Here is a 12436-nt window from a genome sequence, read left to right as displayed (position 1 = left end):
ATAGTGGAGTGGCGCTGCGCTCGAACGTGGCGATAATTCTTGTGATTCCGAGTAAATTGGTGACGCAATGAAATCGAAGCTTGATACAAACAATACTAGTTTTTGTTTCTCCCTTTCATAATTCTATCATTTTCGGTTCAACTGTACGTCTGAGAGCCTCAAATTGGTGTAGAAAATTAATGGTCGTAATTCTATTTTTCAGTTTTTAAACATGCATTTTCGCAATGTTCTCATTCCAATGTTATTGAGCGCCGCGACGACTAGAGTTGAATATGAATCAACGGAATTAATCATTCAATTAAACAGGCTAATTTTCGTTCTCAGAGTCATTCAACAATTATCCACTTATTTGTCTTTGCAGACGAAACTCGACTCGTGGTAGTACAGTCATCCCGTATGCATAATCAATTGATTATATAGTACATAGGATAACGTCAAAAGTCTCTGTAACTCAAGTTATTCGACCTGAAATACTGCTAGTAAACGTTTGTGCTATAAAAATTATTAGCGAATATTATCATTTTATCGATCTTTACTCATTCCAGAATTGCATTTTATATATGTTTTGATTTTTTTATAAGCTCGATCGTCGCGACGATGCATGCGAAAAATTGATCCTCGCTGAATGCCGCGCCCTCTTGCGACTAAATTTTTAACTGTATGAGAGTGACGTTCGAACTTCGAACAGCTGAAGCGCGTAAATCAACCACGTGGGCTCAATTCGCGAAGTTTTCTTCATTGATTCACTGCTGCACGGTGAATTTGAGTGGTTCTTGAATGAATTTATACACTGTGACAAGTGACTTTTTTGAAGGAATGATAAAAAAGATTTGGCAAGTACAGAAAATACGATCGGCTACAGTGGTAAGTTCGAACATGTGGTCATTGACATAACCACGAAATTGTGATTGCACAAACTTGAATTGAATAGTGAAAAATACAGTAATTATGATTGCTCTAGAGTTATTGGTTGTGAGAGTGAAAAAAAATACTTTTCTACAAAAAATTTGCAAATCAAACGAACAACGGATATCCGGCGAGTGAGCCTGTTAAAGTGGGGAACACGTGGGTTTTTATCGTTAAAATTTCTTTCATTTGACGCTAAAGATTGTTAAAACCATCAATACGTTAATGGGTGTATGATTGCGTGGAATTGAAATGGTTCGTGGCAAAAGACCGGTTCGCGGTGGAAAAAGGAAGTTCGAAAACCCTCGAGAACGAAGACCAAAACCAAAAAAGGGAAAATTCAATTTGAAAGAAGCGTCTTACGTCAAAGAACGTGATGCAAAAAATGCTGAAATCGAAAACAGAAGAAGAAGATTGGAGGAAGAGAAGGAAAAACAAAAACAGAAGCAACCTGAAAGCTCGTCCGATGAGGAAGAAGAAGAAAACCCTATGGCAGCCTTGCTGGCTAGTTTTTCAAGAACGAAGTCTCAAAAACCAACTGCCATAGAATCTGAAAGCGAAGAGGACTCGACTGATAATGATGAGGAACCTAGTAAATTGGTCTCTGGGAATGAGGTATATTAATTGAATCGTATTTGATAATTTTCAAAAAAATTCTTTTGGTTTCTCAAGAAACCCAATGTTTTTCAATTTGCGCCAGGATTTCTCAAAATGTCAAAAAAAAGAAAGCGATCCATAACTTTCTTCATTTCCACATGAAAAAGCAGGCTCCGGAGTTAAATCTATTGTAAAAAATTTTTTGTCCTACATTACGTGAAAAATATTTTTTTCTGATAAAAAATATTGGCTGATGTTCATTCCTGCAGGAATCGGAGCTGGAGGAGATCAACACGGATTCTGAGAATGATTCGGAACTTGAAGCGCAGGACTTGGGATCACCCAATTCGTCAGAGCTGGAGGAGATCCACTCTGAGAATGATTCGGAGCTGAAAGAGCAGGACTCAGACTCTGTAGAACTACCCGATGAATCAGTGACCAGTGATGAAGAAATAATTGTAGAAAGAAAAGAAGAAGAGGGGGAAGAGGATGCAGAAACTGCAAGAGAGGACGAGGGTCATTTGAGGGATCCATTTGCAATTCACTTGAACAAAGATTTGAATGACGAGTTGTACAAATGTGTATCGTCGGTGCCCGCGATAGTTGAAACTTCGCAGCTCACTTGGCCCACCCTGGGGAAGATTGTAGCTCAAATTCCAAAAGCTTCTGTGGTGAAAAACTCCGGCGTAGAGTGCGAGATAAAGAGAAAAGCAAAATTGCTCGAGGACAAGCAATTCGCAGAGCCAGGGAACCTTCCCGCCCCCATCGGTGAGGTAGATTGGAACAAATTGTTCGTCAAAGCGCAGATTCAAAATAACATAGCAGTTGCGAACAAAGAAAATCTTGGAGAGGTGTTGGGCAAGGGGAGCTGTCCTTTGACCTCTCTACAGAAGGAACTTTTTTCCATCATGAACAATTATCAGGATTTGTTGTACACGGAAAGAACTTTTGACAACGCTTCGGAGATCCGATTAGCGTATTGTTTACACGCGGTAAATCACGCTCTGAAAACTCGCACAAAAGTATTGCACCACAACGCTAAATTAGCCAAGTCCAAGAGATCCGACATGGCAGAAATACCCGAGGAATATCGTGACCAAGGCCTCGTCAGGCCAAAGATCCTTATAATCGTACCTTTTCGTCACTCTTGTCTGAAGATCGTTGAGACCCTCGTGTCAATTCTCATCGGTGAGGAAAAAGGTGGCTCGGTCGTCAACAAAAAACGTTTCCTCGAGGATTTCGCCGGCAATGAGATCGCGATGCCACGAAAGAATCCAAAACCTGAAGACTACGAGAAAACTTTTACAGGAAATACCGATGACACCTTCAAAATTGGCTTGTCAGTGACGAAAAAAACGCTCAAACTTTATACGGATTTCTACAACTCCGATATTATAATATCCTCGGTGCTCGGTTTGAGGATGCTCGTCGGAGCCGAAGGGGAGGACGATCGAGACTACGATTTTCTGGCCTCTGTTGAATTACTCATAATGGATCAAACCGATATATTCACCATGCAAAATTGGGATCATCTTCTCCACGTTCTCGAACATTTACACTTGCAGCCTAAAAATTCTCATGACACTGATTTTTCACGAGTGCGAAGCTGGTGCGTTAACGGCTGGAGCAAATATTACAGACAATCTTTGATTTTCTCGAGCATCAATTTGCCTGAGCTACAAGCAATATTCAACAAAAAGTGTCACAACTATCGAGGAAAACTGAGGCTCGCTAATCCTTGCCTGAAAGGCTCCGTTTGTCAAGTTATTCTCCAGGTACCTCAAATGTTCCACAAATTCAAAGCCACGAGTTCCTTCCAAGCGACTCTCGAAGCGAGATTCCAGTTTTTCATAAACAACATTTTGCCTCAATATCGAGACAGCATCATGAATCATACTCTCATATTCGTACCGTCCTACTTCGATTTTGTCAAACTACGAAATTATTTGAAAAACGAAGAATTCAGCTTCGTACAGATATGCGAATATTCGAAAGATGCAAAAATCGCTCGTGCCCGAGACATGTTCTTCCACAGCGACGCTCACTTTCTTCTCTACTCCGAGCGCTTCCACTTTTTCCGTCGTATTCGTATCAAAGGCATAAGACACTTGATTTTTTACGAACCCCCTACTTTTCCACATTTCTATGACGAAATGTGCAATCTCATGCAAGAGGCCAATCAAAATCCACGTGCTGGCTCCGAAAGCAATATGAGCATTACTACAATTTATTGCAAATATGACGTCCTTAAAATCGCTGCGATCGTCGGTACTGAAAAAGCCAGGAAAATGTTAGCCTCTGACAAAGACGCTCACATGCTCATGACTGGCGACTGAAAACTACATTAAATTTTGTATCCTTGAAGAAATTATGTTTCGTCTCATTTATACTCGCCTCTGGAACAAACAATTATTTTTCAGTCTTCGATTTATTTCGTTTTCAAAAGTCAATATTGTCAAAGATTCATCTTTGCAGGCTAACAGTCAAAAAACCCTGAACCAACTTTTGTGACGTCAAATTCTTCCGCGAATAAGTTCCCTGTCATAAGTGATGATCGATTCGATTTTTGACTCCGAATGTGTGCGTGTACATTTTACTTAAACGTCAAAAAAATTATCTCAACGGTACAAACGTTAATATTGTAATTAAAATTCAAATTGATTTTTATTTCAATAGCTCAGTGTAGTCGTCGAGAGAATTTGTGATAGAAAAAAATGGACGAATATTTAACGGTGTTGTATAATTATTGTGATCTTTATTCGAAAAACGATATCGCTACAATTATTGACACCAGATTCGTGCAACCTGGATGAGAACAGTTGGACCTTTACAACCAAAAAGTCAAATAAATTTTAAGATTATTTTTATGTACTTCGTGGAGCTATTCAACAATTGTTCGATTGAACCAACCCGACTCGCTTATTTTATCATTTTTATAGTCAAATTACTCGCTTCCAACTGTTTGTTTCGAATAATTTTAATATCCAGTAGTTGAAATGATCGAATGTTTTGAATCTCATTTCGACGAGAATTCTCATTTGAATGATATTTCATTTCTTATATGAAATCGTTTGAATTGGAAAATGATTATTTTCCTGTCGCGAAAATTCGAATTCGTTGAATAGTTTAAATTATTTTTTGTACTAAACTGTCCTGCAGGATCAGTTCGGAAAAAAATCGAACTTTACTGGAACTAATTGAAAGTTTTTTTTAGATATTGTCAATTTTTCGAATGATTTTCGTTACAATCAGAGCATCAAATTCGATTAGAAAATATTTATAAATTGCAAGAATTTCGACTTATTGAAATCTGTGTCAAGTTTATCAACTTGATTCCTCATGCGAAGAAACAATCTTGTCGATCGAATAGCCGATCGTAATCAGAGGCTTTACAGATTTAGTTCGTAAGTTCCAAAATGACATTTGAAATGGTTAAGAAAAAACAGTAAAATAATTCGATGGGTAAAGTCAAAGGCTCAAAAGATTAAAATCGTCAATTTCTTGCGAGACACGTTCTTCCTTCGTTTCAACTTTGTCTTCGTCAGAGAATTTCAGCTCAGGTTGTACAATCAACGGCGAGGACTCCAGCGCCAATTCGTTGACAGTATCGATGTCTTCCGTGCTCGAATCCACCAGAGAATCTCTGCTTGGCGGTTGGCCCGGTAAGTTTTTCTCGTGCTTTTGGTCGTCCAGGCTGTCATTTGTTGCAGCTCGTGTTGGTGCCACTCTGGCAATGTGTGAGCCTACAAGCAAAGAAACGAAGCGTTATTTTTTTTTGTTTACGTACAAGTTTACGCTTGAAATCAAATTCGAAAGACTCGAGTCCATGTTTAAATGAAAAACATAAAAAACGAGACAGAGGTAACAAATTCATTCGTAATCTCCACTAATTTCGAAGAGTTTTGAGAACGACATCGATAAGTAAATCAGATTTGAGGATTAAACGAAATAATTATTTACATGAATCAGTGCATTCGTGTTACAGGGATCGTGCCGAAATTATGGTTTTCTAACCTCAATTTATAATTAAACTTATTTACTATCGTTATAAAAAACCGAATAAATTTGTGTGCAAGTATCTTGCCAATTTTGCTAGCGAGGAAATGGTATAATTACCATTAATGGTTCTCGACAGTTCAGTGATGACAGGTATGGTCAGATTGAGACATTCGACCTTGGAGGTTGAATTCAACGAAGTTTGTCGTACCGTATAAAGTGCATGATCCTTCGGATCCCAAATGAAGGTGTAGTAAAGCGAGAGGATAATAGCCGCCAAACTGACGGACACTACGTAAGCTACGACAGTTAATACTCGGACGACTTTTTGTCGATGTTTGGGCTCGTAGAGTTTGTCCTTGCTCTCTTCGCCAGCGAGCTTAATCTCGTTCGAGTGTTTCGTACCGCCCTCACTACGATTTCCCAAAGTGCGAGTTATGCTTGCCATTACGTTAACGCTCATTTTTCGTGGTAATTGCATTATGCGTGTAATAAATTTTTTATTCGTTGGCCTCCATGTCGGGCCATCGGCCAATTATTGATTTTTTGTCTCGATCGATTTGTTTCAACTTTGAAAAATGTCGGGATCCGTCGACATTTTCTCCTTCATTCCTAATCACATTTGAAACACTTCAAATTCATTCCCTCCATAATTCTGCAAAAACTAAATATCGTTTCAAAACCCATTTATCTTTGTACGATCTTTGTGAGCATTGGGCTCCATTCGTTGTTGAGCTTTGACTTTATTTCCATCATTGCGGTTACAAACTATCACGCGAATTCTTAGTTTCGAAGAAATTTACCGTTACTCGAAACGACATCAAAAACGCTCTCAAAAAAATTGAATTTGGTATTTTTATTTTTCTCTCGAAGAACCCACGATTTTAACGAATCATAGAATTCTCAAAACTTCCGGTTTCAATTTTCTCGAGCTCCGTCGTCCAAGCTTTCCCGAAGATCAATACTCTATTGGATTATGAAAAAACGTTATTTAGAAAGTTGTTTTTCTAATTCAAAACAACGCTTCCTCATGTCCTCGAGTTTGAAGCTTTCCTTTGGTGACCTTCGCAAGATCACTCCCCACGATGAAGTATTACGGAACGTACCTCGAGTTCTCTGCTCACGAACCAGCGGAACGAAGCTTTGTTATGATCATGACATCCCCCAAGTTCCTTATCTCCGACGTTAACCAACGCTCGAACTCGGTTCACCGTCTATCTCAACTACAAATGAGAACAAAATTAAACCGAATTCTAACTGCGTCAGAGAAAACAGCCCAAAACGGGATATTTCTCACCGAAAGATTTTTCTTGTCGAGCACACTCGGATCAAATTACCGTAATTTTTGAGACCGAGACATCAAACACGACCACTGATAGTCACTCAGAGTTGTTACCGTTTCTTTCAACAATGCAATCAAAAGATTTTTGTACCCTCTGATAACACGAAGTAAAGTATAATCCATAGACCCACCCACGCTTTTCGCGACCTATTTCAGGATCTTCAAAGCATCAACATTCAGAATCGTCCAGTTTACACTTGTATGCATATACGCAGTATGTTTATACACACACACACACACACACATCAGAAACGTTTCGAGATTGCGCACTCGAAGCTGTATTTCAGGGGTCTCTACTGGGTGTCCTGAAAATTGGGGCTTTTTTATAACCGCAGTAAATAGAAAATTAACCTTTTGTGCAAAACTTCTGTTGATTTTCAACATCAAGTGGAAAGTAGTTGAGTGTCGGTTAAAATGATTCGAAGCTCCAGATCGACCAATGAAAATGATCTTCTCATCCGTAACGCGCTCTCATTGGTCTGTGCAACCTCTGATGAGAGCTCGAGCCGCAGCAGGGTTGTGACAAAGAAACTGCAAATTTTGACAAGTGACAACCAATCTCAACGAAAACTTGAGCTCACTTTTAGTTTTATTCGAGTATGCTGAATTATTTTTATCATGATCGGCGATACCTTTCCGTAAAAATTATATTCCGAGGTATCTAAGTGAGCTTCTCTATGCAAACGTTCGTACTCCTGACCTCGATTCAGCTCCTTTGTTTTGCCTCGATCCTGCCAAACTTATTTTTACGATTTTTCTGACGTTTCATCATTTTTCTCGCACCGGATAAGCAAGCTCATGGGTAAAGCAGTTTCAAAATCATATTTACCATCAGTTGCTTAAATTCTAGTTATCGAAATGAAGTGTTCTCGTTTCCAGTGCGTTTGCTGCTCGACCGAGCAGCGGTTCCAAAAAAACCAGTATAAAGTGTAAGTGAAGTTCGCTTTTGTGTCGAGAAGACTGAGCAACGGACAATTTGATTTGTTTGACATGACAATTAGGTGTCGAATGTGAACAAAAATGATTTTTTGACGCCTCTCTGCACGGCGTTGTGTCGACGATACCACGCTTTTCACATTTTCAATTCAGGGATATTCGAATTCGTGAATTTGGAAGTGAATTTTGTCTTTTTTTTGTTCCGAATGTTTTACAAAGCCTTTTCTCGAGGGAATTATTATGGCACGGAATCATTACTCTTTCCATCAAATAAATTGTGTTTGACACTCGGTGTAGTGTCTTGTTCATCCGCGTAATTGAATGACTGGGAAACTGCCGGTTAGCGCGGGCGCTCCTTTGTTTTAGGAGCTTTATTAGGCCCGACTTCGTAGCACTATATTGGGCTGAGTGTACATGGGGGAGGAAGCTCGTCGATCACCCAACGGACAAACATCTTGTGGCTTATTATTTTACCCCCGTAGTGTGTGTCACAGCGACTCGTGAAGCTTCTCTATTAGAGGAGATCTCAACTTGCGGACATAAATAAACAACAACTTCAAAGTATTCGTCCCATTTAACGGAAATGGCGGAGAATTCGGGGATAGGAAATTATTCAAGGTGACGGATTATTTATTCTCGAAAAAGCAAACACTCGCGAGAAGTCGAACGGCCATTTTATGACGATAGTGCGATAATATGAACAAGTGCGTACTATTTGGTTTCTTAAATTTTGCTTCCTCGAAATTCAGGACAGTTCCCCATTTAGGACTTTGATACTTTAGAATCTAAAAAAAAAAGTGTTAGGAAATCTGAAAAAAAAAAATCCAAACTACATAATTACCAAAAAAAACCAATTTTTCAGGACTTTTCAATAAAAAGGAATGTAGGGAATGCAGTCGAACAAAAATGTATGAGAAAAAAGAAATTTTCATCGGCCAATTTATCGCAATATTTATTCTTCGTGCACGTTCCTATTGCAGATTTTTGGTGGCGATATTTGTTCTGTCAAATTTTAGTTCACAAAAACATGATTAAAGTTGAAGCTCTCGTAGCTTGAAATTACAATAAAATTCATTACATTGGAAGGTGAAAAAAATTTGAAATTTGGAGAAATCGATAAAGAAATTGGTAACTTTGGAATTTCAAAAAAAAAGCGTGCTCTATATACTTTGAAGCTTTTCGTATCGCGTAACGCTTTCCCTGAGGAAGCCCCATAAGGTTTGACCCTGGTACAGTTATTATGCTCGTTACAGCAGGGATAATCGTTTCAGTCGAGCCTCGAGCATCACCCCTACGCTTTTTCTCTCTCTCTCTCTCGTTTCTCCCTTGTTCTTTCTCGTTTCCCTCTCTTTTTCTGTTCCTTTCGGTTCGATCTCGCTCTCTTTCTCTTTCCATTTATTTCTAAGGCTTTGATAATTACTACTCTCGAGTGGAAGAGCGTCCTATGATAGACGAACAAATGTGCTTTTTCACGAACCGCGATCAACGCTCTCGATACCTGCCTCGAATAATCCTATTCGAGAAACAGAGCAGCAGAAACGTATCCACCATTTTTCCATTGCTTTCACATTCGTATGTTTATTCTCGTTGCTTATTCATACAACTAAAGTGTTTTTACCGAACTTTTTGAATTTTTCGTTCCCTGCACAGCGTAAGAATTGAGGCGTTGAAAATCGTAATGAAAAATTCACTGCGTGTTATTTCATTTTTTTAAATTTATCGCTATAAACAACCGTTCTCGATGTTCAAACGAAGTTTCATAAATTCTCACTTCCGAGACGAAGAATGAAATAATGGAATCGAGCGTAAATTCGTTGCTGAAAAGTCGTTCCTGAAAAAGTGCTGGATCGTTTATCGAGTTTTTTAAGGAAGTTGAGGCTCTACTGTCATTTTTTTACCCAAAAGTTAGGACCTGTACCTTTCGAAAGTCAGGCAAGTTTGCAGTACAATGCTGAAGTTTGCAACGTTGGAGTCTACCGAAATGAGGGAAAAAACATTTTTAATTAACCAATTTTTATTTCAAAAAGTACCAGTGCAGGTTGAAAAACTACGAATTGGAAATATTCGACAGGAAACGAAATTGGAGAATTACTGAAATTTTTGGAGATTTTTTTTACATCATTTCGTTTTTACATCACAACGTTGCAAACTTCAGTCTCATTTTACAGTTTGGCAATGTTGCACACACTTTAAAGAAAAGTTGGGGAAAAGAAGACGAAAAACTGGCGAAAGCTCAGTCGAAAACACGAACGGTGACGATCCTAGCCTCGAAAAACTGCACGGGAAACAGATTACTATTAATATAATCTCGGCAAATCTCCTAATAAATCTGAATAAATTGACATTATTCGGCAAGCCTTGCTCACGTTGCCCAAAAAATTTCATATTTTTAGCATAATTTTTAACGGAGATATCACCGAATGTGTCTTGACTTCCATAAGATTACATGTTATTTGGCCCAAATTGTTATTGATTTTTATCAGCAACGACGCTCCTAAACTGTCTGAAAATATAACTGATTTTTTTTACACTTCACTTAACAAGATGCAATCGGTTTAAAAGCGATGACATCACTTTAATTCTAATGCCTAAACTTCCTTAAACTGAGATGAAAAGGGAATAGTGAAAATGATGAATGAGACTCGCAGCTCCGGGTGGAGCCGTTTAATCGTCGAATTAATCCGGTAATTTGATTAAACGAGAACGAATTCCGCGTATCGGCGAATGTACTCTCGAGAGGAATCCAAAAATACGTCACTCGAGTTCGCGATACTGAAAACTTCCGTTCCGGAAGTCGATGGTTGTACGAATTTAGATCGATTGGAACGGAATACTTGTCGAATTATTTTTTCGTTACGTTAAAATAGCATCACGGGAAAGCTCCGGTGTCAAATAGCGTTTCAGAATATGTATATTCGTCGATTGAACGAGGCGATGACGCAACGAGAGATCGTTGTGCAACCGAAAAGTGAACAAAAAAGCCTGGAGATCGATATCTTCGTTATTTCATTCGTTCAGCACTCCCGCATCGAAAGTTCTAACAAGGTTTATCTCACCTAATTCATTCGGCCGTACGACGCTTTGGGTTTTCAACCCGTTCTCCATTTTCTCCGTCGTTCGATATCCTGGAAACAGGTTAAACGTTTTTGAACCGGACGTGGAGTTCATCGCATTAGAAACTTCGTAGTTTTCCAAAGCTTGACGAGCCTCTGCGACGATTATACGGCGATCATTGATATCGAGAATTCTCGTTGACCTTCTTTCCAACGGATCTTTCGTGGAATTATCTCCGTCGCTGTCAACGTCAGGCTTTGAAACGTCCTTGAGTATTGGATTCAGGGTCGAAGCGTTTATCGCCTCTTCTGTTAACGACTCGGAAGATTCGTTCCCCTCGAGCCGAACCGTCGCAGATTCCGTGGTCGAAAGATTTCTCGAGAATTCATTGGTCGCGAAATCCGTCCTATTTATTGGCACATTATTGACACTCTTGTAAACAGGACTGAGCCTCGTTTCGTCCGCGTTCGCCGAAGCTCTCGTTCCCAGTGAAGCTTGAAAAATCGGCCTCCACGTTGCCGAGAAGATGCGAGTGTCCTTCGAAACTGTTTTATTCCTCCGTGGCACCGATTTTCCGAGGTCCCTCGACTCCGCATTCGCGTCGATTCCATCGCTTATCTTTATCCCTCGATTCCGTAGAATTTCTTGCCTCAAATCGACGCGATCGGCGAGCTCGATCGACCGAGAAATCGGCCCGTCCTCCACTCGATATTCGATCTGGGGATCCGCTCGTAAATGGGCGCGATGTAAAAGCCTCGGATTCGGGGGTTGCCAGAGAAAGACGTAATAACCGCTGAGGACGATTGCGACGAAGCTGACCGAGACCATGTACGCCATGACGGTTATTACGCGAATGATTTTTTTATGAGTTGGACGGTTTTCGTACAAAGCGTCAGTTTTCGCTTTGTCCGGGCCCCCCGCACCGTCCCCGCCGTTGTCTGCTCCTTGCGCCAACATTCTTCCTTTTTTCTTCTTTTTTTTTTTTTATTTGTTTATCCCCTTCCGAAGCGGATTGACTCGAAGCTTTGTTTTTGTTTCCCAGAGACAAACACTTTACCTTTTCTCTCTTTCAAATCTTGTACGAACGCTCAATTTTCGTCGGTTTACTTGGCGGTGGACGAAGAAAGCCAAAATCTTTTTCTCAGCATCTCCTCTCTCGATGGAAATGCTTTCTGCAAGAGCTCCCGATAAATTCAAACGAAACGAACGACATTTTTACCCTCCTCTCATTAAATTTGAGACCCCGAGGAACGCACTTTGAGCTGAGACACGCGCGAGACTGCAAGCTCTCTTTCTTTCACTTTCCTCGTACGGCGAAAAAAACTCTCCGCTCGTCCGTTATATCATTCCATTCTCCACGTGTGTTCGAACTCGCGCAAGCGTTCTTCCCAACCACACACTGCTCGAGCGTCGCGACCATCCAACATTTCGCTATACACCTATTTTCGTTTCAATTTATACTTTGTTCTTGTGCCCCCCCCCCCCCCCCCCCCCCAAATTGCAAACACGAGTCGTCCCCCATTGACTCGCGAATCAAAACATTGAAGATTCATATTTTTAAGGAAATTATGAAATTAGATTGTGCAAAACCACGGGAATGAAATC

The 12436-nt window shown here is 40.0% G+C and overlaps 2 protein-coding genes across 7 annotated transcripts; one reads left to right on the top strand and one right to left on the bottom strand.

Moving 5' to 3' along the window:
• Window positions 1-208: 208 nt before the first annotated feature.
• On the top strand, window positions 209-4412 carry LOC122409224 (U3 small nucleolar RNA-associated protein 25 homolog). The gene is made up of 2 exons (XM_043416582.1): window positions 209-1521; window positions 1773-4412. Exons 1-2 carry the CDS (start codon window positions 1159-1161, stop codon window positions 3837-3839), a joined length of 2430 nt encoding a protein of 809 aa, XP_043272517.1. The 5' UTR covers window positions 209-1158; the 3' UTR covers window positions 3840-4412.
• inaF-D lies at window positions 4229-12162 on the bottom strand. 6 transcript variants are annotated; one of them, XM_043416598.1, is made up of 4 exons: window positions 6797-7308; window positions 6606-6722; window positions 5620-6465; window positions 4229-5246 (listed from the first exon to the last, which is right to left on the bottom strand). In XM_043416598.1, the coding sequence occupies exons 3-4, from the start codon at window positions 5978-5980 to the stop codon at window positions 4972-4974; spliced, it is 636 nt and encodes a 211-aa protein (XP_043272533.1). In that variant the 5' UTR covers window positions 5981-6465; window positions 6606-6722; window positions 6797-7308; the 3' UTR covers window positions 4229-4971. The 6 variants fall into 6 exon arrangements, 5 of the variants coding, with proteins under 5 accessions (XP_043272533.1, XP_043272534.1, XP_043272532.1 ...); XM_043416599.1 differs by having other exon boundaries at window positions 5620-6163; XM_043416597.1 differs by having other exon boundaries at window positions 5620-6111.
• Window positions 12163-12436: the final 274 nt, after the last annotated feature.

The sequence above is a fragment of the Venturia canescens genome, chromosome 4 (assembly GCF_019457755.1).
Source record: "Venturia canescens isolate UGA chromosome 4, ASM1945775v1, whole genome shotgun sequence".
NCBI classification, from domain to species: Eukaryota; Metazoa; Arthropoda; class Insecta; order Hymenoptera; family Ichneumonidae; genus Venturia; species Venturia canescens.
The sequence above is the reverse complement of the archived record's forward strand: the minus strand, read 5'-3'. Positions and strand labels throughout refer to the sequence as shown.

What these genes read in the sequence shown, in the direction of transcription:
- LOC122409224 (XM_043416582.1), top strand. Translation starts at nt 1,159, where the DNA reads ATGGTTCGTGGCAAAAGACCGGTTCGCGGTGGAAAAAGGAAGTTCGAA. An exon ending in AATTGGTCTCTGGGAATGAG is followed by an intron (nt 1,522 to 1,772) that starts GTATATTAATTG and finishes TCATTCCTGCAG; the next exon opens with GAATCGGAGCTGGAGGAGAT.
- inaF-D (XM_043416596.1), bottom strand. Translation starts at nt 11,788, where the DNA reads ATGTTGGCGCAAGGAGCAGACAACGGCGGGGACGGTGCGGGGGGCCCG. An exon ending in CGTACGGCCGAATGAATTAG is followed by an intron (nt 5,247 to 10,833) that starts GTGAGATAAACC and finishes CTTTGCTTGTAG; the next exon opens with GCTCACACATTGCCAGAGTG.